Source organism: Elephas maximus, chromosome 16, assembly GCF_024166365.1.
Source record: "Elephas maximus indicus isolate mEleMax1 chromosome 16, mEleMax1 primary haplotype, whole genome shotgun sequence".
NCBI classification, from domain to species: Eukaryota; Metazoa; Chordata; class Mammalia; order Proboscidea; family Elephantidae; genus Elephas; species Elephas maximus.
This window is the reverse complement of record NC_064834.1, coordinates 75,918,237-75,940,411: the sequence shown is the minus strand read 5'-3', so window position 1 is coordinate 75,940,411 and position 22,175 is coordinate 75,918,237. Positions and strand designations below refer to the sequence as shown.

Here is a 22,175-nt window from a genome sequence, read left to right as displayed (position 1 = left end):
ACCCCTTGCCTTGTGGCAAGTCCTACCCAGTGAACGATATTATCACAGAGTTTAAAAACATCACAGTTTTACTTCCAGTATGGCCGAGTAAAAGACGGTATTTTTATCTCTAAATTGCTCATCGTCTTCATTTATCTTGAAGGGCTTTAGTATACTTACTGGTCGTAGATACTGAGATGACTGGACTGTATTGGTATTCTCCAGAGGGACTGGTGACCTTCAGTCGAAATCGATAGAGCGTCCTTGGCTCCAGACCTTCCACAACATGCTTTGTTGCGTATCCCCTAAACCGAGGAAGACACACAAACTGATAAGACCAGCTGATCTAAGTAATATTCTCTGATCAATTATTAGAAGAACAACTGAAGAAGGTTCTTGAATACTATCTATATCCAGGACATCTCTGACCTCTGCTGTTGACCCACCAGTCTCCCACACTAGGCTGCAAGTCCCAGGGAGCAAGGGACCAAGCCACCCCTGGTACTGCTATCCCTACCCAGCACGTGTCCTCTCCGTTTCCCAGGGCCTAGTCCGGCACGTGACGGGTAGCTGCCACACAATTTTGCACTTTGGACAAATAACTGAGTTAACCCATGACATCTGTCCTCAAATGATAAATTTGCATGTTTGAAAGATAATGCAGGCAGTAAGATAGTAGATATGTGGGTTTCAAGGGGGTCTTAGAGTGAATGGGGAAGGTTCTCTAGTCGATGGCTGCATATCTGCATGCAAAGTACTACTAAAGGGAGAGGAGCTGAAGAAGTGAACACGTGAATGCTGGCAGAACATGAGAACTATGCCACTGGGGAATCTGACAGCGTACATGGGAAACCACTCTAACGTCATGTCCCATGGTTAAGTTCATCTAGGAATGCTGTGGGAAACGGATACTGCATACTTCTGGGACAGAAAACTGATTACAGCCTGGCGATGGAAAGCCACACACCCTCGGGGGAGAGGCGCTGCGTCTAATTGTTGGAGCCCACAGATGGAGCAACGAGCAGCACAGTGAGATGTGCTGTCTGCTCCTCAGGAGACCTGGGACCCAGCAGAGGTGCTAAGATCCCACCCTCTGCTCAGAAGGCAGTCCCAGGGACCTGGCTGTGACTTGGCAGTTCTAGGCTATAAGGTCTCCTGAGGCCCCCAGAGCTGCATTGGTTTCCCAGTTCAGCCAGAAACAGACCTCAGTTTCCCTTTGCTGCCAAAAATCTTGATTGGAAGCTGACTAGACTCCATGTACCCCCTTTCCAATCCTTCATCTAAATTTCTCTCTCCTCATACTGAGAGGCTTGATTTTTTTTTAGGGTTTTTCTGGAGGAGGGGCACTATTTCCAGCTTTCTTTCTTTCCTGCTTCAATACCCAACGCAGTCCTTGTTCTCTCTCTCCAGGACACTCTCCACAGATCCTTGAGGCACTTCCCTAACCCATAGGTAGCGGCTTCCCAGGCAGACAGACGAGAAAGAATGACTCATGCAATACGAGAAAGAATGTTGGGTTCGAAAGACACAGAGCACTCGTGGATCGGCATGGTCTGCTCTAGCAAGAGCCAAGAGTGACCAAGGAGTCTGGTGAACTCTCAGGCCAGGTGAGTCTGGATGTGCGTTCCTGAGAGAGGAGTCCCCAGTAAATCTGAAGACCGAGAAAACCATTTTGAAAACTGAGAAATATTTATAGTCTCATTTCCTTTGTGTTTTTCTCTCTTGTTTATCCAAAATGTAAATTTTCAAGCTGAAATAAATCCTGAATACTCTGTGATGCCTTTTTGATATCACTTGTTACTTCAGGCCCCCAAATCTAAATGACTCCTTGGGTGTGGCTCTAACAGAGAGCGCAGAGAGAGACCGGGTGTGGCCTCCAACAACCCCTTCCCATCCCTGAATGCCGCCATGTGCCTCTTCCCTCAGAGACAGAGCCCACGTCCTCCCCTTGAGCAGGTGGAATGTAGCAGAAGTGACACTGTGTGAGGTCTGGGCCTAGGGCTGAAGGCTCCTGGAAGCTTCTGCCTTTGCTCTCTTAGGAGTGAGCCACCATGTAAAGAAGTTCAACTATCCCACTGGAGAGAGTGGCCACTTGGTAAGAGGCCCTGGAAGAGGAGAGATAGTAAAGAGAGAAAAAGAATACTGGTCAGCCTTAAGCTGACCAGCCACACTAGCCGAGGCATCAGACATAGATATGAGTGAAGCCATTTGGGTCCTCCAGTCCCAATAGAGCTGTCTCAGCCAAACAACACAGTGAGCAGGGACAAGCCATCCCCCTGCCCAAATTTCAGAATCATGAGCAAACACGTGATTGTCTTTGCTGTAAGCCTCTGTGTTTTGGGGTGGTTTGTTATGCAACAACAGATAACTGATGCATCTTGTATAACATAAGCAAAAACTGTAATAAAGGCAATGAAGAAATGATACCAATGGCATAAAAATATATATATAACATTTGAATCAAGAAGCCAAGGAAATAGAGAAGTGTTAGGAATAGATATAAATACATTTACCACAAAAGTAAAAACTCTAGAGCCAACATAAATACTCAGAAAATTGCCAGTGGGTTAAAACAGAACAACACACCCAGAAATACATCAGCCTGGCACCAAGTAGTCTTCCCATGAACCGGTGGATTTTATAGTAACTGAACATGTCCTTGAACCCTTAGATATATGAACCATAGAAACCGAGTCCCCCCAAATTTGCAGCATCTGAAAAGACCTTCAGGAACTCAATGAGAACCAGAATATCCAAGCCTCAAAGGCATTCAGTGCCAGGTGGCAAGGACTTAACAAAGATTTAGACTAAAATAAAACCAAATGTACTTCAATAATATTCAATATTGCTAAACATCCTAAGACCACACTGAAGTAAACAGCAACTTCTTAACTCTTAGAAAGGGAAATAAAAGAACTATTTTAGAAAACATGTTACTGAGCACATTTGTGCATTTCCTCCTACTAGATATAGCTCCATTTTCTAACTAGCTCATTGCTATATCCTCAGTTCTTACAACTGTCCAGCATATTTGCTGATTAAATGAATTGGTCTTGTCATGGGGCTGAAGGCTCTCACAATATCAGTAGAGATGGCTCCATGGAGAATACCAAGACACAGCAGTTCCTGGGACACAACTGCCCACTGGGGTGTTCTTGTTGTTGTTAGGTGCCATCAAGTCTATTTCAACTCACAGTTACCTCGTATCACAGAGCAAAACTGCCTCCATAGGGTTTTCTAGGCTGTACTCTTTACGGTGGCAGATCACCAGGTCTTTTCTCCCATGGAGCCTCTGGGTGATTTGAACTGCCTACCTTTCAGTTAGCAGCTGAACACTTAACCATTGTATCCCCAGGGGTCCTGGTGGATTGGGCTACTTCACGATAATTACAGCACAGACAGGAATGACTAACAAAGGCAATTCAGAAACCTATGGAGAAGCCCAGCTTAGACATGGTGATGTAAAGAAAGAATTTTAGACTTATTTCCACAATAGAGGAAAGTACTCAAAAATGCAAAACACACCCTTATTTTCATTTCATCAATCACCAAATGTTTGATATAAGAACAGATGGAACACAAAACATAAAGTAAATATTGGAATGTCCAAGGACTCCATCAACAGACTTCTATCTGTACTCACTGGCCTAGCATTCCGGTCCAGTGTCACACTGATGACTACAGCATTTGTATCTCCAGCCCAGACCTCTCCCCAGGACCCTTCTTCTCCAACTGCCTCCTTCACACCTCTACGTGGACGTCTGATAGTCCAAATGGACCTTTTACTTTACTTGCAGTCTTCCCATCTCTGTTGCTCTAGTTCCTCAGGCCCATAGCCTTGGTGCCATCAGTGTGGGACTGTGTTAATGTCCACAAGTATTTCCTGTTCCTCCAAGGATTCTATGCCTCGGCCCAGTGAATGCAGACATGGCCATGTGACTCGCTTTGAGCCATAAAGTATATGCAGAAGTGAATGTGTCATTCCAGGTGGGAATTTCAAGAAACAATGCACCATGTTCTCTTCCCCTCTGTTGCATGACTGAAAATGCTCTAGACAGAGGCTGCAGCATCAGCCTGGGCTGTGGAGTGACGACAACATGGAATGGAGCCATAGCCCACCCATGATGGACATTTTGGGTGAGAACAAGCCACCGTTACTGTAAGCCACTGAGATTTCACGACTGATGGTTGATGCAACATAACGTGGCCAATCCTGGCCATTACATATCCCTTGCTCATCCATCCTGTTTCTCTCTCATCCCATATCTGGTCCACAGCAGATTTTTCGAAACTATCTTTAAAATATAACCTGAATTCAACCACTTCTTGCACACTGGTCCATTTTCTCTCACCTAAGTTATTGCAAAAGCCTCCTAATTAGCCCTCCCTACTGCTTTTTTTTTTTTTTACTGCTTACTGCTTGGCTGCCTTGCTCCCCTGCAGCCTAGTCTCAACTCTAAAGCTGGAAGGATGCTCATAAAACCATGCCAGACCGTGCCCCGCTCCTCAGCCCAACAGTCTCCAGTGGCTTTCCCCATCTCTGTCACAGCAAAAGTCAAAGCTCTTGGTAATTCACAAGATCCTAGGGTTACCTCCCATGACCTCTGCTCCTTACTCACCACCACCCCCGCACTGGCCCAATATTCTTGGAACACACCAAACACACTCCTACCTCAAGGTTTTGCACTTGCTATTTCCTCTGCCTGGAATGTTTATCCCCCAGGTATTCCCAAAGCTCTAGCTATCCCTCAGTTGTTCTCAGGGAAGCCTTCCTCACCTCCACCCCAGGCCCCAACTCTTCCTAGGCTTTCTCTCCTTAGTATTTATCATCACTTAACACATTACAGGAGCCCTGGTGGAGTAGTGGTTAAGAGCTCAGGTGTTAACCAAAAGGTATGCAGTACAAATCCACCAGCTGCTTCTTAGAAACCCTATAGAGCAGTTCTACTCTGTCATGTAAGGTCACTAAGAGTCGGAATCGACTCAACAGCAATGGGTTTTGTTGGTTAATATAAGGGGAACTTGAGGCACTTACTGATGATGATCAAAGACTACAGCCATCAGTATGGATTGTAACTTAGCATAAAGAAAACAAAATCCTCACTACTGGACCAATAAGCAACATCATGATTAACGCAGAAAATAGTGAAGTTGTCAAGGATTTTATTTCACTTGGATCCATAATCAATGCCCATGGAAGCAGCAGTCAAGAAATCAAATGATGCATTGCATTGGGCAAATCTGCTGCAAAAGACCTCTTTAAAGTGTTTTAAAAAAAAAAGCAAAGATGTCACTTTAAGTATTAAGATGCACCTGATCCAAGGCATGGTGTTTTCAATCACTTCATATGCATGTGAAAGCCAGATAATGAATAAGAAGACCAAAGAAGAATCAACGCATTTAAACTATGGTATTGGCAAAAAAAAAAAAAAAATTTTTTTTTTTATTGGCAAAGGATATTGAATACACCATGAATATTAAATACACCATGAATACTGAATACACCAGATGAATGAACAGATCTGTCTTGGAAGAAGTACAGCCAGAATACTCCTCAGACGTGAGGATGGCGAGACTTCGTTTCATGTACTTTGGGCATGTTATCAGGAGGGATCAGTCCATGGAAAAGGACATCGTGCTCAGTAGAGGGTCAGTGAAAAAGAGGAAGACCCTCAATGAGACAGCCTGACACAGTGACCGCAACAATGGGCTCATTCATTGGAACGATTGTGAGGATGGAGCAGGACCGGGCAGGGCTTTGTTCTGTTGTGCACAGGCTCCCTGAGTCAGAACTGACAGTAACTAAGTTTTTACTTATTGATCTTATTTATCATCTGTCTCCTTCATCTGGAGGAATTTTTGTTTGTCCAGCGCTGCACCTCCAGCACCCAGGATAGTGTCTGGCACATAGTGCCCAGTGCAAGCCCAGTGCCATCAAGTCGATTCTGACTCACAGTAGGTACTCAATAACACATGCTGAGTGGACGAATGAAATACGTGATAAGGATACCAGCTGCCCCCGGAATTCCGAGAGAGCAGACAACAGACAGGAGGAGAATTTCCCAGTGGAGGCAGAATCTCTCTTGGGCCTGAAGGATGGGCTGGGGGAAAATAGTTCTAAACAGGGAAAACAGCTAAACACACACGCCAAAGAAGTCAACATACATTCAAAAGACAGAAAGCACACCAAAGTGGAGGGTCTGTGCTCAGAAATAAGAGGTAACAAGAGAGGCAGGGTGTGGGAAACTGAAGGTATCAGATGTGAGACCCTAAGGGGCTTGCCCTGCATCCTACGAGCAATGGAGACTCTTTAGAGTCCTTGATCAAAGGAAGAGTAGCTTAGGATGAAGGGCCAGAAGGCAAGAAAAGGACAAAGCCCATCCATTCAATCAACATATATGCTAATGTTGTAACTGGGGATACAGCTATGAACCAAAGATGGTGCTTACATTTTAGCAGGGGGAATGCCACCACATTCTAAGCACAAACACCACGAGCCCGATATTGGGTGGGGCAGCAGAAAGAACAACGTGGGTAGCACAGAAGGATTTGGCAAACGCAGAACTCACAAAGCCGGTGTAACTGTTGGGCTGTGAGAAGCCATGAGGAGCATCACGTCAGAGACAACCCTACGAACTCAAGACTGGCCAGTGGCTCCTATGATCAGAGATGAACAAGTTGGGAGAAGTTCTTAAATCCGCAATCCCAACGTCAAATATTCTAGACAGTCGCTTTTTAAGAAAAAACATTTCCTAGTTTTAATGCAACGTACAGAAAGTGATGCAACAGAGCAAAAGAGGTCAAGAGTAATACGGTCTAATTCTGCCACCTAGTGTCACGGTCTACACTGCATAAAGCTCAGAGCTGCTGGTCTGGGGATGCTGCTGCAGGCTCCACAAGGCAGGGCCATCACCTGCATGCCTGCTCCAGACTCGATGGCACTCAGGACTCTGGGGAAACACACACATCGCACCAGACACATTGGGCTGGAGGCCATCCATGTGGGCTGCATGTTCACTAGGTGAGGCTGTCGTCCCAGCCATGCAGCAAAGGAGAACAGCAACCAGGCAAGAAAGGAGTGCCTATGATAGCCGCCTATCCCCAATATTCGCCAGCATAGCTTGTGGTACCAGGGAAATGGGGGGAAAAAAACAACGTATTTCTCTCCGTAGAAATACTTATCATAACTCATATTCTTTTAGATGGAAACTATCTAACAGAGAATAATGCGTGACATAATTAAAGAATAACATTTTCCAGTAGTCAGGCCAAAAATTATTTTCACATGGTAACTACATTTTGGATAATGCATCTTTTTCGGAGGGGGGGGCACAGAAAATTGTTCTCAGATCTCAGGGATATCACCCAGATCTCAGGGATATCACCCAGATCTCAGGGATATCACCCAGATAACAGCGGAAGCTCCATCTATGCCCTGCCATCAGCACTCTTATCACCATCTGTGTGACGAGAGAAAGTTCTGCATCTTGGCTTCATGGGTGTCCACACCTGGCTGTAATACTGCTCTGCAGTTTTCCCAGGTGCCACCACTGGGGAGATGGGTGGAAAGCACACAGTGTCCCTCTGTAGTATCTCTTACAATTGCGTGTAAATCTACAATTGTCACAAAATAAAGAGATGAAGAAATGTTTGCGTCTCGTGTACAGTATCCCCAAATCACACAGAAAGTCATTTTACAAGTGGCAAAGCTGCCATCACCAAGAAACGCGTCAGGTTCAAATGAAGATGAAGAGAAAAGGGCTTCTTGATGGCTCCTGTCGCATTCACATATGTATTCACACAACGGGGATTCTGCAGGCCTGCTGTGTGCCAGGTGCCGTGTGGGGGCTGGAGACAGGGTGTTAGGCCAGCAGGAATGGTGGCTGTCTCTCACTGACTTCACAGACCAGTAAACCGGTTGCTGCCACGTCAACTCTGATTCATGGCGGCCCTGACTCGTGGTGACCCAAGTGCGTCAGAGTAGAACTGTGCTGCACGGGGTTTCCAAGGGCTGATATTCCTGAAGTAGACTTCCAGGCCTTTCTTCCGAGGCACCTCTGGATGCACTCGAACCACCAACTTTTTGGTCAGCAGCTGAGCACGTTAACCATTTGCACCACCCAAGGACTCCTATATGCTGGTTGGGAGACAGAAAACGAACAAGCAAACAAGTGAAATGATTCCAGGCCAAGCTCAATGCTATGAAGCCTGGAGAACAAGGTCATGGGACAGAGAATGTCCGGGGTGGAAGGATGGCTACTTTAGATGGCCCCTCTGAGGGGGGCATATGTGATCCGATGACATCTAAATGATGTGAAGGAACCAGCCATATAAAGACAGAGGAAACACCACACATTCTAGGGACAGGCCAGAAAAAAGGCCCTGACGTGGAACTAGCTTGTCCTGGTCAAGGCCGAGACAGGGGCGGCCAGTTTGGCTGGAGATGGCTGACTGAGCGGAGTGTAGAAAAGACGTGAAGTCAGAGAAGTTGACCCGTGTAGACCATGCACAGCCCCACCCACACCTGTGACTAAAACAGCCTGAACACCTAATTTTATCAAACCATCTTTTGATGCTGTCTCTACATTCTGAATTTTAAAAAATACTGCATTTGAATATTTCAGAAGAAGCTCTCAAAGGTATAGGAAGTTTAATTTCAAAATTACTGCTAACGTGTTATTTTCCAAAAATTATAATTCATAAGGAGCATGAATGCAAATGATGCTGACTCATTGTTTAATTTCAGAACAAGCAGTGACTTTTCAGAGACAATAGAAAGCACTCTAGCTAATCGGGGAACTAAAGCAAAGCGGGAAGCAACTCAACATTGCACCTACGTATAAATGATACCATAAGTGTGCATTTTGGGGTCTTCTTCTTCAATTGAAAACCTGAACCACTGCTCCTGAGGTCCTTGTCGTTTCGCTTTCTTCTCCAGATCCCAGTATAATTCAATGCTGTGATGAGTCACTTTGCCCACAACAGGTGGATGAGGCTTTGAGGATGGCGAGATTTCTAAAAAAGAACAATACAGTATTTCAGGGCGCCATTTCCCTAAGGGAGAGAGGCCATCTGAGTGCATTACAGGTGCTTGGTGATCAAACTGTGTTTTCCTACGCCTCAGGCGTCCACATGGTATACCTCCCATTGCTTGAAAAGTTGAAATGGTACACAATTCCGCTGCTATAGGAGCTACCACATATTCTTCAACAAGCAGGTAGTACCCCACCTCTCAATATCATGCTTCACTGGCAGGCCCTTCCAAGAGGCTGGTCAACATATCAAGCTAATTATGTTGCTCTTTGAGCTGATGGGGATCAATCTGCTGCTGCTGGAACTCTTCAGTGAGCCAGCTGGTAAAGATGCTATAAACAAAGCCAATAGACAAATGATGTATCTGGTCCAAATATTTATAACATAGACGACAAAGGGTGGATGTCAATTCTATGTATACAGCTCTACAAACTGATAAGCTTAAGTCAGAAGGCTAATAACAAACCAGGCAAAAGATGAGCAATGCACTGAACAGCAAATACAATGGCCAATGTCATCCCCTAGTAGTGGAGCCCTGGTGGTGTAGTGGTTAAGAACTCGGCTGCTAACAGAAAGGTCAGCAGTTCGAATCCACAAGCTGCTCTTTGGAAACCCTAGGGGGCAGTTCTACTCTGTCCTACAGGGTGGGTAACTATGAGTCAGGACCAACTCGATGGCAACAGGTTTGGTTTGAGTGTAGTCACAGACTGACAACAACGGGGCATAACTTCATATCCAGTCAGATTACAGCACAGGGAGAGATAGTCTCAAACGTTTGTGGTGGAAAAATGTGAATTACAGTCTCAAGGAAGCAACATGGAGCATCTATTAAAATTAAAAGTACAAACGGGAACAACCAAAAGGAAAATAATGAGAACACTCACGCATTGTGAAGAATGTAACCAATGTCACTGAACAACTTGCATAGAAATTGTTGAATGGGGACCTAAACTGCTGTGTAAATTTTCACCAAAAACAATAAAAAAAAAAATTTTTTTTAATTAAAAATGCATATGCCCTTCTTTTCAGCCATCCTACCCCTGGGAATCTCTCCCATAGAAATCAGAGCACCATACAGTGACACACACGAGGACACCAGGTACGAGCGTTTTCATCAGTAAGGAGACGGCCAACTACATCACGCTACAGCCATACACAGAGTATTATGCAGCCCTTTCAAAAATGAACTAACCTCATACTAGATGTTTGGAAGGATTCCCATAAAGATGTGAGTTTTGTTCTTCTGCCAGACTTTAAGTTCCTTGAGCTCTGGGTCCATGTTGGTGACTTTTCACCCTCAAAAATATCACTAAGTTACCACGTTGGTTATTCAGAAAGAAAAGGTCTTGCGCTTCCCTAGAGCCAAAGCCCCCATATCCCCAGTAGCTGACCCACAGTTCTCAGCAGATCCCAGACCCTGCTACAGTGTTGCCCCCAGAGAGGAAGGCAGAGCTGCCCCGGTCTTGCCAGCCCCAGTCTGGACCGTAGGAGAAGAGAGAACCCAACCCCTAATTTCCTTTATGTTGGGGTCACAGAGATACACTAGGCAGTAGCCTCAGAGCTAATTTTCCCCCCTTATTTTCCTAATTTTTATAGAAAATGTGTCATGATAGAATTAGACAAATTCTGGGTTTGAAACTCAAACTTTGAAACAGAGCCAAGAATACTCCAGAGCATTCTTGTGATCGTTAAATAACGCATATAAAGTATCTAAATAAATGATGGTATATGTCATACCAAGGAATCCCATACAGCAGCTAACATAACTAGATTCGCAGGCGTCGACAGATAAATCTCAAAACTGAGTTACACAGGGTACAAATGAATATAATACATTATTACACCATTAATGTAAATTTTAGAACAAGCCATACCACATCACATAGTATTTATACATACACAGAGATGCGGTAAAAGTTAGAAATACCACAGGAAGAATACACACCACCAGGATGCTGTTATCGCGGTATGGTCAGGGATGAGACTGAGACCCAAGGGCATGGGGTGAGCGCCTTACCACGATATTTATGAGGCTTTATTTTAAAAAATAAAGAGGGAGAAAGAGTACTAAAAGCCAGAAAAACAGGGAGAGAAAGAAACGGAAAGGAAGAAAAAGAACTGAATACACAGGGCAAAATGCTAACATCCGAAACCTATAGAGTACATCTGGATGTACAACTTTTATGTGCTGGCGCAGTGGTTAAGTGACACAACTGCTAGCCAAAAGGTCGGCATTTCGAATCCACCAGCCATTCCTTGAAAATTCTATGGGGCAGTTCTAGTCTGTCCTACAGGGTCGCTATGGGTCAGAATCAACTCCAAGGCAAGAGTTTTTTTTTTTTTTCCTAATAATTCATTTTTTAAATAACAATAAAAAATAAATGCTAGCTATTACTCTTACAGGGCTGTGGCTTTCTTACAGAAGTCTATGTGGGAGGGGAGCAATGAGGACCTACTTGTGCCAGGCACTGGCTTGCAGCATGAGTCAGCAGATCTGGCTGGTGACCGGGATGATGACTCACACACTCACATCGTGACAGCATTGTTGAACAACTTTTTTTTCAAAGCCCTCTAAAAAAGACCAGGATTGGCAGGCTGTTATAGATTACCCCTAACATAACCAGAAGCCAGGCAATAATTCTTCTCCAAAGATTACCTGGCGAGAATCACACTCCACATCAGGACAGGTAAGAAAGTCTAAGTTCACGTCAGATTTCAGAAGGGACAAACGAAAAGGCTAGCCCTGGATTTACATGAGGATTAAAAAGCTAACTTTCCCAGATACACATGAGTTACTCATGCCTTGCTCTTTACTAAGGAGCCCTGGTGGCACAGTGGTTAAGCCCTTGGCTGCTCACCAAAAGTTTGGCCATTCGAACCTATCAGCTGGAGGTTTCTCCGCAGGAGGAAGATGTGGCAGTCTGCTTCGGTAAAGGTTACTGCCTTGGAAACCCTGTGGGGAAGTTCTACTCCATCCTTTAGGGTCGCTATGAGTCAGGATTGACTCAAAAGCAATGGGTTTGTTGGGTTTGCTTTGGTTTTGCTTTGGTTTTGCTTGTTGCTAGTCATTGACCCCAGCGAAAAAGAAAAGACCTTCCACCAGTGAGCTTGGCACAGCCATAAAGGGTCCACTATCACCAGGGTTCACCATGACCAGACCTGGCACCTGCCCACTTCCAGCTGCCAGCTTAGACCCTAGGAGGAACCTTCCCTGCTATCTGTCACCCCTGCAGCTCTGGTACGGAGCCTGGGAAAGGTCTGGTGTTCGGAAGACTGGTTTATTGCTACTCACTCTTTTTCAGCAGTGATCCAAATTCAACCCCACCCTTGGCCTCTCCATGATGTAGCACGTGGGCTGAGTGAAGGCGTGTTCGTGCGGACACTTGGGAACAGCAGACTGGCTGTTACTAAGGCACCGCTGAGCTCCCGCAGCAACACCGATGGTGCGCACACTGGCCATCAGTGATGTTCCATGTCTTCTGTCCTGAGAGATGACACTTATCCAAACGCAAACCCCTGCCAGTCCAGAACACATTCGTGCCACACAGGATTGGAATGGTCAGAGCATGAACAACTGTACACTCCAGGGAGGAGCTGCCAGGTACACTGTAGACCTTCTAGGGTGCTAAATATATATGTACAGTAGTAGATGAGACCAATTTTTTGGTTTCTTTGTTTTTGGCCAACAACACGGGGTTGCCATGAATCAGAACCCACTCAACAGCAATGAGTTTGGTTTTAGTCTAGAGCAATGTGGTAGCAACAGTTAACGTGCTTGGCTACTAAGGAAAGGCTAGAGTTTCAAAAATCCACCCAAAGGCACCTTGGAAGAAAGGCCTGGTAATCTACTTCCCAGAAACTCAAAGCCATTGAAAATCCTACACAGCACAGTTCTATTCTGACAAACCTGGGGTCGCCATGAGTCAGAATTAATGTAACAGCAGCTTTTTTTTTTTAAAGAACAACATGACCGGTATGTTTTGATCCTTAAAAACACCACACCTGCATATATTGTTCATTAGTAAAGTCTGGGGGATTTGTCATGACCTGTAAATGCACGTAGGGTGCTGGTTCAGGCGGACCTCTCATCAACAGTCACACTAATGACACAGGAACATTGCCAGCTCAGCTATCTCCTTTTCTGTTAAGCTGGAAACTCTCACAGTTTCTGCTAACTCCAGGAAAATTCTGGAAGTCTGGAATTCAAGAAAGGATTGGGATAATGATATTACTAAGAAGGCTATTTTCAAAATCAAATGAGCAAAAAAATAAGGCATTTGGTGACAAAGCAATACAGCCAACAAGAAACACAAAATACCTGGGATTTCCTGCAGAGGCTTTAACGGCCTCTCAGATCAGTGGGCTCCATCTTCCTCAGAGGCCGAGACAGCACCTTCGCAAGCTGGTCACCAGCCAAAGTGGAAGTACCACCGTGACAAGGAGCAGAGGGCTGTGTGGGCTGTGGGCCTCAATGAGAGCTGGCAACGGCACGTCCTCTCTACCGGGAGAAGATCAGCTACTGCAACGCTTTGTGCCGGACACTTTCCCTTTACTCATCTAACCTTCCCCATGGATCTATAAGGGGTAAGGATTTTTACTATGCCCACTGTAGAGATGAACACTCTGAGGCACGGAGAGGTTAAGCAACTTGCTCAAGGTCACACAGCATAAGAAGGATTAGAATGTACCATGTACCTCTTAGGAGGGGTTGTTGTTACTGGGTGCTGTCAATTTTGACTCACAGCAACCTAATGTGACAGGGTAGAACTGCCCCATGGAGTTTTCTAGGCTATAATCTTTATGGAGGCAGATCACCAGGTCTTTTCTCCCCCAGAGCCATTGGTGGGTTCAAATCACCAGTCTTTCAGTTAGGAGCAGAGCACTTAACATTGTACCATCAGGCCCCTTAGGAGTTGGTATATAAAATGTAGGCATTGTGTGAAAAAGCTAGTGTTTATTAGTTAGTTCTCCATATCTCCTCAGACCATTCATATTAAATCAGATTTAACCTGTGAACTGGCTTGAAACCCAAGGAGATTTTAAAACGAAGAAAACTTGACCAAAGAAAAAGGGAGACAACAAATGCCAAGTAGCTGTCTGAATGAAATGTAGGGATGCCATAAACATGAAGAAAAAGTGAGGAACAACTCCCTCAGGGAGTGATCTCCCAGAATAGTCCACGACAAGTAAGACGGGCCAAAAGGACCACAGCAATCACAAGCCATGGCCTGGCGGGCAGAGAGGTGTGGCTGCTGTTCCCCTTCAGCCTCCGTGAGGGTGGGAGGAGGCCAGCCCTGAGCTGCTCTCTGTCCAGCACAGAATGTGGAGGAGGAAAGGAGTTCCATCGATAGGTGAGGAAGAGGTTCTAGAATGTGGGTAACATGATTCTTGAGATAACTCACAGATAAATCTAAAAAGGAACACACGTCGTTTTGGGAAAGAAGTCTAAAGTGAGTTTCCTACCAAGAGATGAGCCACTTCCTTTCTTTTTAATTTTATTATTCTCAAGTTCTACAGGTGGAACTAAATTGCACAGAGGTGATAAGTGCACTTGTGACTGTAACCTGATGTGCTCGTCCCTAGAAATGAGTTGACTGGCTGAGTGGCCTGTAAGACATCTTCCCTACGTGACTGAATTCAATGTTTTGAAAAACCCTTAAGTTGACCTTTGTGCTACTTATTTATTTAACCGGGATGTTTATATCCATGTTTGTATTTATATCAGGGGAATTTTCATAAGTTTTATACCAGTTTTTATAAAATGTTTACAGCACACTCAACGAATAAACTTTTACAGACACAATTTAGGTACCACCTTTTATACAGATATTTTAGAACTCTCTTTTTTCCTGTTGACAAGTATCAGATCTTTTAAAAGGTGTTTTTGCTTTCTTGTTTTAAGTCTGATAACAAGTGTCCAAATTTAACAAACACGTAATTTCACACCACAATGTCAGGCTTCAAATTTATTTTATCTTGCATAATCACCACCCATGTGTCAGTGGAGGCTTGCGTGTTGCTGTGATGCTGAACAGGTTTCAGCGGAGCGTCCAGGCTAAGACAAACTAGGAAGAAAGGTCTGGTGATCTACTTCCAAAAATTAGCCAGTGAAAACCCTGTGGATCACAACCATCTGATCCACAACCGATCGTGGAGGCGAGAGGACCAGGCAGGGTTTCGCTCTGTTGTGCAAGGGGTCACCACGAGTCAAGGGCAAACTCAACAGAAGCTAACAACAACTAAAAAAACAACAGCCAAGAAAAAACAAAACAATCAAAACATCTTACTTTCCATCTTGTGTGATTCCTTTAAACACTTGGTAGGACCTTTGCATCATGGCAAATTTTTCTTTCCATCATGGCAAACTTTTCTCATCTTAAAAGTTTCCCAAGAAGCAGTCATGGCCCCCAGACCCTCTGTTGGCCCAGGACAGGAACCATTCCTGAAGCCAACTCTTTGGACAGGGATTAGACTGGACAATGGGATGGAGAGGGATGCTCGTGAGGAGTGAGCTTCTTGGATCAGGTGGATGCTTGAGACTGTTGGCATCTCCTGCCTGGAGGGGAGAGGGTAGAGGGGGGTAGAAGCTGGTGAAATGGACAGGAAAAAAGAGAATGGAGGGAGGGAGTGGGCTGTCTCATTAGGTGGAGAGCAATTGGGAATATGTAGGAAGTTGTATATAAGTTTTTGTGTGAGATACTGACTTGATTTGTAAACTTGCACTTAAAGCACAATTTAAAAAAAAAGTTTCCCAAGAAATGAAGCAGGAATAACAACAACAAAGTTACAAGGACTACCTCCAAAGGACAATTGAAGAGAAGGTACACATGTGCTGTGCACTATAAAACTAAGAAATTTCTTACGCAAATCTGACAAAGACCAGCCGGTACTGGTACAACAGACACATAGACCAATGGAACCAAATTGAGAACCCAAAAGTAAATCTATTCACCTATGGACACCTGATCTTTGACAAAGGGTCAAAGTCCATTAAATGGGGAAGAGAAAGTCTCTTTAACAAATGGTGCTGGCAAAACTGGATATCCATTTGCAGAAAAAATGAAACAAGATCCATACCTCACACCATACACAAAACACTCAAGATGGATCAAAGCTCTAAATGTAAAACTGGAAGCTATAAAGATCATGGAAGAAAAAATAGGGACAATACTACGGGCCCTATACAGCATAAATAAAATGCCAGACAATTAAAAACGCACAAATAACAGAAGATAAACTAGATAACTAAGGATTCTCATAAAAATTAAACATTTATGCTCATCAAAAGACTTCACCAAAAGAGTAAAAAAGAGAACCTACAGACTGGGAAAAAAATTTTGGCTATGACATATCATAATACAAGTGGCTAATCTCTAAAATTTATAGAAAACTTCGACATCTCAACAACAAAAAGACAAACAATTCAATCAAAAAATGGGCAAAGGTCATGAACAGACACTTCACCAAAGAAGATATTCAGGCAGCTAATAACACATAAAGAGATGCTCACGATCATTAGCCATTAGAAAGATGCAAATCAAAACTAAAATGAGGTAACATCTCATCCCAACAATAGTGGCACTGATCAAAAAACAGAACAACAAATGTTGGTGAGGTTGTGGGGAGACTAGAACTCTTATACACTGCTGATATAACCACTATGGAAAACAGTAAGGTGCTTCCTTAAAAAGCTAGAAACAGAAATTACCATATGATTCAGCAAATCCCACTCCTTGGTATATGTCCTAGAGAAATAATAGCCATAACAAGGATAGACATATGCACAACCACGTTCATTAAAGCATTATTCACAACAGCAAAAAATGGGAACCTAAGTGCCCATTATTGAATAAATGCATAAACAAACTGCGGTACAAACACACAATGGAACGCTACATAACAACGAAGACTAAAAACGGATCTGTGAAACATCTCACAGCATGGATGAATCTGGAGGACATTATGCCAAGTGAAATAAGTCAATCACAAAAGGACAAATATTGTATGAGGCCACTATAATGAAAGTTACACACAGAAAGAAACATTCTTTGATGGTTACCAGGGATGGAAGGCGGAGGGAGGAGAATCACTAACTAGATAGTGAAAAAAAAAAAGGCAAGTATTAATTCTGGTGAAGGGAAAGGCAACACACAATATGGGGGAAGTCAGCACAACACGACCAAGGCAAAATAAGACAGTGAGAGATACGTAAGAATAAAGGGCAACTACAGTAGGTGCTGTAAGGCGTATCATCCTGCAACAACAGTCCTAACAAACAGCATTTCGTGAGTAGATACATAGGCTAATACATATGGATAAATAGGTGGAAGAGGCGTTACAGGTGTACACCACATACGTACGTAGGTATGGCTGTGGATATTTCTACAGACATATTTGTAAATGGTGAATGTATACTCATATATATAATAGAGCACATAGGGGGCACAGTTAGAGAAACTACTTGGACATTGAGACTGAACTAATGAACTTGAAGGCTAAGGACCATAGTCTCAGAGGACGTCTAAGTCAATTGGCAAAATACAGTTTATAAAGGTTGTTCTACATCCTACCCTGGTGAGTAGTGTCTAGGGTCTTAAAAGCTTGCAGAGCAGCCATCTAAGAGGCAATTGTTAGTCTCTTCTTACCTGGAGCAAAGAAGAACAAAGAAAACCAAAGACTCACAGAAGCAATTAGTCCAAAGGACTAAATGCCCACATGAACCACAGCCTCCTCTAACCTGAGACCAGAAGAGCCAGATGGTACCCAGCTACCACTACCAACCACTCTGACCAGGATCACAATACAAGGACTCAGTTAGAGTGGTAAAAAATGAAGAACGAAATTCAAATTAAAGGAAAAAAAAAAAAAAAAGACTTACTGGACTGAAAGAGGCTGGAAGAACCCCCAAGACTATTGCCCTAAGACAACCTTCTAACTTGAAACTGAAGCCACACCTGGAGGCCACCTTTCAGCCAAATGACAGACAGGGCTATAAAATAAACAATAACACCTGTGATGAATGTGCTCCTTAGAACAATCAACTATATGAAACCAGAAGACAGGGAGGAATGGAAACAGGGAACTCAGGATGGAAATGGGGAGAGTGCTGACACATTGCGGGCATTACAACCAATATCACAAAATAATTAGTGTTGAAGAATCATTGATTGGAAAACTAATTTGCTGTGTAAACTTTCACCTAAAGCACCATCAAATGTTCAAAAAAAAAACAATTTTACACTGCTGTTGTCATCTGGCAAGCAATAAGTCTCATGAATATGAAAGAATGGAAGGCACCACATACGATCACCATTCAGTCTATGTGGTTACTCAGAAATCTACATTAAAAAGCTATTCCTTTAGGTATGACATTTCTGATCAGCACCTGATCTCTAAAATCTACACAATACTGCAAAAAGACAAATAACCCAATTAAAAAATGGGCAAAAGATATGAATAGACACTTCACTAAAGAAGACATTCAGGTAGCTAACAGATATATGAGGAAACGTTCTTGATCATTACCCATTAGAGAAATGCTGATCAAAACTACAATGAGATTTCATCTCACTCCAACAAGGCTGGCATTAATCCAAAAAACACAAAATAGTAAATGTTGGAGAGGCTGTGGAGACATTGGGACACTTATACACTGCTGGTGGGAATGTAAAATGGTACAACCACTTTGGAAATCGATTTGGCGCTTCCTTAAAAAGCTAGAAATAGAACTACCATACGATCCAGCAATCCCACGCCTTGGAATAGATCCTAGAGAAATAAGAGCCTTCACACGAACAGATATATGCACACCCATGTTTATTGCAGCACTGTTTACAACAGCAAAAACATGGAAGCAACTAAGGTGCCCATCAACGGATAAATGGATAAATAAATTATGGTATATTCACACAATGGAATACTACGTATTGATAAAGAACAGCAAGCAATCTGTGAAACATTTCATAACATGGAGGAATCTGGAAGGCATTATGCTGAGTGAAATTAGTCAGCTGCAAAAGGACAAATATTGTATAAGATCACTATTATAAGAACTTGAGAAATAGTTTAAACTGAGAAGAAAACATTCTTTTGTGGTTACGGGGCGGGGGGAGTATGGGAGAGGGGCATTCACTAATTAGATAATAGATAAGAACTACTTTAGGTGAAGGGATAGACAGCACAACACAGGGGAGGTCAGCACAATTGGACTAAACCAAAAGCAAGGAAGTTTCCTGAATAAACTGAATGCTTTGAAGGCCAGTGTAGCAGGGGCAGGGGTCTGGGGACCATGGTTTCAGGGGACATCTAAGTCAGTTGGCATAATAAAATCTATTAACAAAACATTCTGCATTCCACTTTGAAGAGTGGGGTCTGGGGTCTTAAACGCTAGCAAGCAACCATCTAAGATGCATCAATTGGTCTCAACCCACCTGGATCAAAAGAGAATGAAGAATACCAAGGACACAAGGTGATTACGAGCCCAAGAGACAGAAAGGGCCACATGAACCAGAGACTGCATCATCCTGAGACCAGAAGAACTAGATGGTGCCCGGCTACTGCCCTGACAGGGAACACAACAGAGAACCCCTGAGGGAGCAGGAGAGCAGTGAGATGCAGACCCCAAATTCTCATAAGACCAGACTTAACAGTCTGACTGAGACTAGAAGGACCCCAGTGATCTTGGTCCCCAGACCTTCTGTTGGCCCAGGACAGGAACCATTCCCGAAGCCAACTCTTCAGACATGGATTGGACTGGACAATGGGTTGGAGAGGGGTGCTGGTGAGGAGTGAGCTTCTTGGATCAGATGAATGCTTGAGACTATGTTGGCATCTCCTGCCTGGAAGGGAGATGAGAGGGTGGAGGGGGCTAGAAGCTGGTGAAATGGACATGAAAAGAGAGAGTGGAGGGAGAGAGCAGACTGTCTCATTGGGGGAGAGTAATTGGGAGTGTGTAGCAAGGTGTAGAGTCGGAATCAACTCGACGGCAGTGGGTTCAGTGGGTTTTTAGCAAGGTGTATATGGGTTTTTGTGTGAGAGACTGACTTGATTTGTAAGCTTTCACTTAAAGCACAATAAAAATTATTTTAAAAATCAAAGAAAAAAAAAGCTATTCCTTACCACGTAGAGATTTAAACACGGAATACTATAAAGTTTAAGCAAACTGCCTTAGCATCCTAAATTTCTTTTTAAATGTATTATAATAGTACAATGCAACAGAAATATGCCAACCCCCTAGAAGGAGACTCAACATAAGGGAAGAATGACTCAGTATCCTAATGAGAAGCAGCTGACCATATTTTAAAAGCTACAGAAGAGAACTGAGGGTCATACTCTGTCTTAGAATTAGCCATTATCATCAGTACCACGAAGAGAGGGAAATGATGAAGACAGGGGCAAATACGAGTATACCCATCAGATAAACACAGAGCACCATAAAGCACAATTATATTTTCTCTATCCTTCCAAATTTTACCGAGGTCAAACTTCATTGACAAGGGACATCTGTGGCCTGGCTTCCAGTGGCAGATGGTCCATAATGAAGATGGCAGCACGCGGAGGGGATACTATACAAGGGAAGTGGTGGCAGCACCTCAGAGCGATTTCTCATAGCTTGGCCATGTGTTTACAGCGACCGTAAATCCAACGCATATTCCAAATCAACATGCCGTGGAGATCATAACCATTCCTAACAGCTTAGATTTTGGAAGGATCAAAAAACATGCTTGCCCATGAATATATATGGAAGAAGGAATTCGTAAACCAAGTATCACAATATCTGCATAGCGGTGATGCTTTCTTTTTCACTTAAAAATACAACTGAAGTAAGTTTAATCTCATAAAATTGTATTGCTGTTACAAAATAGAATCTTAAAAACCCTAATAGATGAAAGGACCAGGGACAGAAGTAGATACTTTAAAAATAAAGAAAATGATATCAACAACCAGTAAATAAGATTAATAAATATGTTAAAATAACTGTGAGGTACCATTTCGTTTATAAGTTTGGAGCAAAAACGTGTATTGATAATACCCCATGCTGTTTAAGACTGTGATAAACTGGTTTACTTATGGATTTCAGGTAGCACACACTTTTTTCTAAAGCAATTTGGCCATATTTCACAATGACTGTAAAATATTCCACCTGGTGACCACACTCCTAGAAATGCATTCAAAGAAACTAATTAAGAAATCGAAAAGTAAATTGAAAAGCTAAAATATATTTGTATTGTATAAACTTTTATTTTCATTGTAAAAGACTTTTCTAACACATAGACAAACAGAAAGAATAGTAGAGTGAATCCCCCAGTACCCATCACCAGCTTCATCAATTATCAACATGATCATAAAAAAAAAAAATTTTTTTTTAATTTTTTTTTTTTTTTAGCCAATCTTAATTCATCTACCATTCCATCCATCCCACCCCTCTACCTAAGCTGGATTATTTAGTAGGTAAATTTTAATGACTATACTTTGTATCAGACAGTGTTCTCAACTCTTGACATATATTATGTCATTTAACTATATCATTTAATTTTCATAACAGCTTTCTGAAGTGCTAGAATTTCCCACATTTTACAGATGAAACTGTAGACACATGGAGGTGATGTAATTTACCAGAGAAATCACTTAGTAAGCAGAACAGCAAGGATTCAAACCTGGACAGTGAGACTCTAGAGCCATGCTCTTAACCTCTGTATATGGCATTGACTACCACCCCCCTCTGTTTAAATACATACATAAGCGATAACGTAAACAAAGAGAATCACTTTAGCATCACCGATAACAACAAACACTGCAAACCATCTAAATGTCCAAGAACCTGGAATTTGTTATGTACACCCCAGCACATCACTTATGTGGAAGAATGTGTAGCCATTATAAGCAACATGAAAGAATATATACTAATGAAAACATGTATGGTATGTTAAGGGAAGAATACGAGATTGCAAAAAAAGAATGCAAAATTGCATAGACACTTTTAATGATAAAATACACAGATGCATCTAGACAGAAGAACTGAAAAAGAATTTAGAGAAATGAAAGAAGTAGAACTGTGGCTGATTTTTTGGTACATTTTAATGTCATTATAAAATAAGAAAGAAAATGTAATGGGACATTTTTACAGATTCTTAATGGGAAGAAATATATACAACTAAGAAACT

The 22,175-nt window shown here is 42.9% G+C and overlaps 1 protein-coding gene across 4 annotated transcripts in view; it reads right to left on the bottom strand.

Annotated features, from left to right (window-relative positions):
* FANK1 (fibronectin type III and ankyrin repeat domains 1) overlaps positions 1–22,175 on the bottom strand; it is a 102,279-nt gene that overhangs the window by 15,359 nt on the left and 64,745 nt on the right. For all 4 annotated transcript variants that reach the window (XR_007513407.1, XM_049854869.1, XM_049854866.1 and 1 more), the window contains exons 2-3: positions 8,817–8,994; positions 160–284 (exon numbers count right to left, since the gene is read on the bottom strand). Coding sequence is in view for 3 of the 4 variants with exons in the window: in XM_049854866.1 (XP_049710823.1) it covers positions 160–284; positions 8,817–8,994 (303 nt within the window). In the remaining variant the exon portion in view is untranslated. The remainder of the gene's footprint in view (positions 1–159; positions 285–8,816; positions 8,995–22,175) is intronic.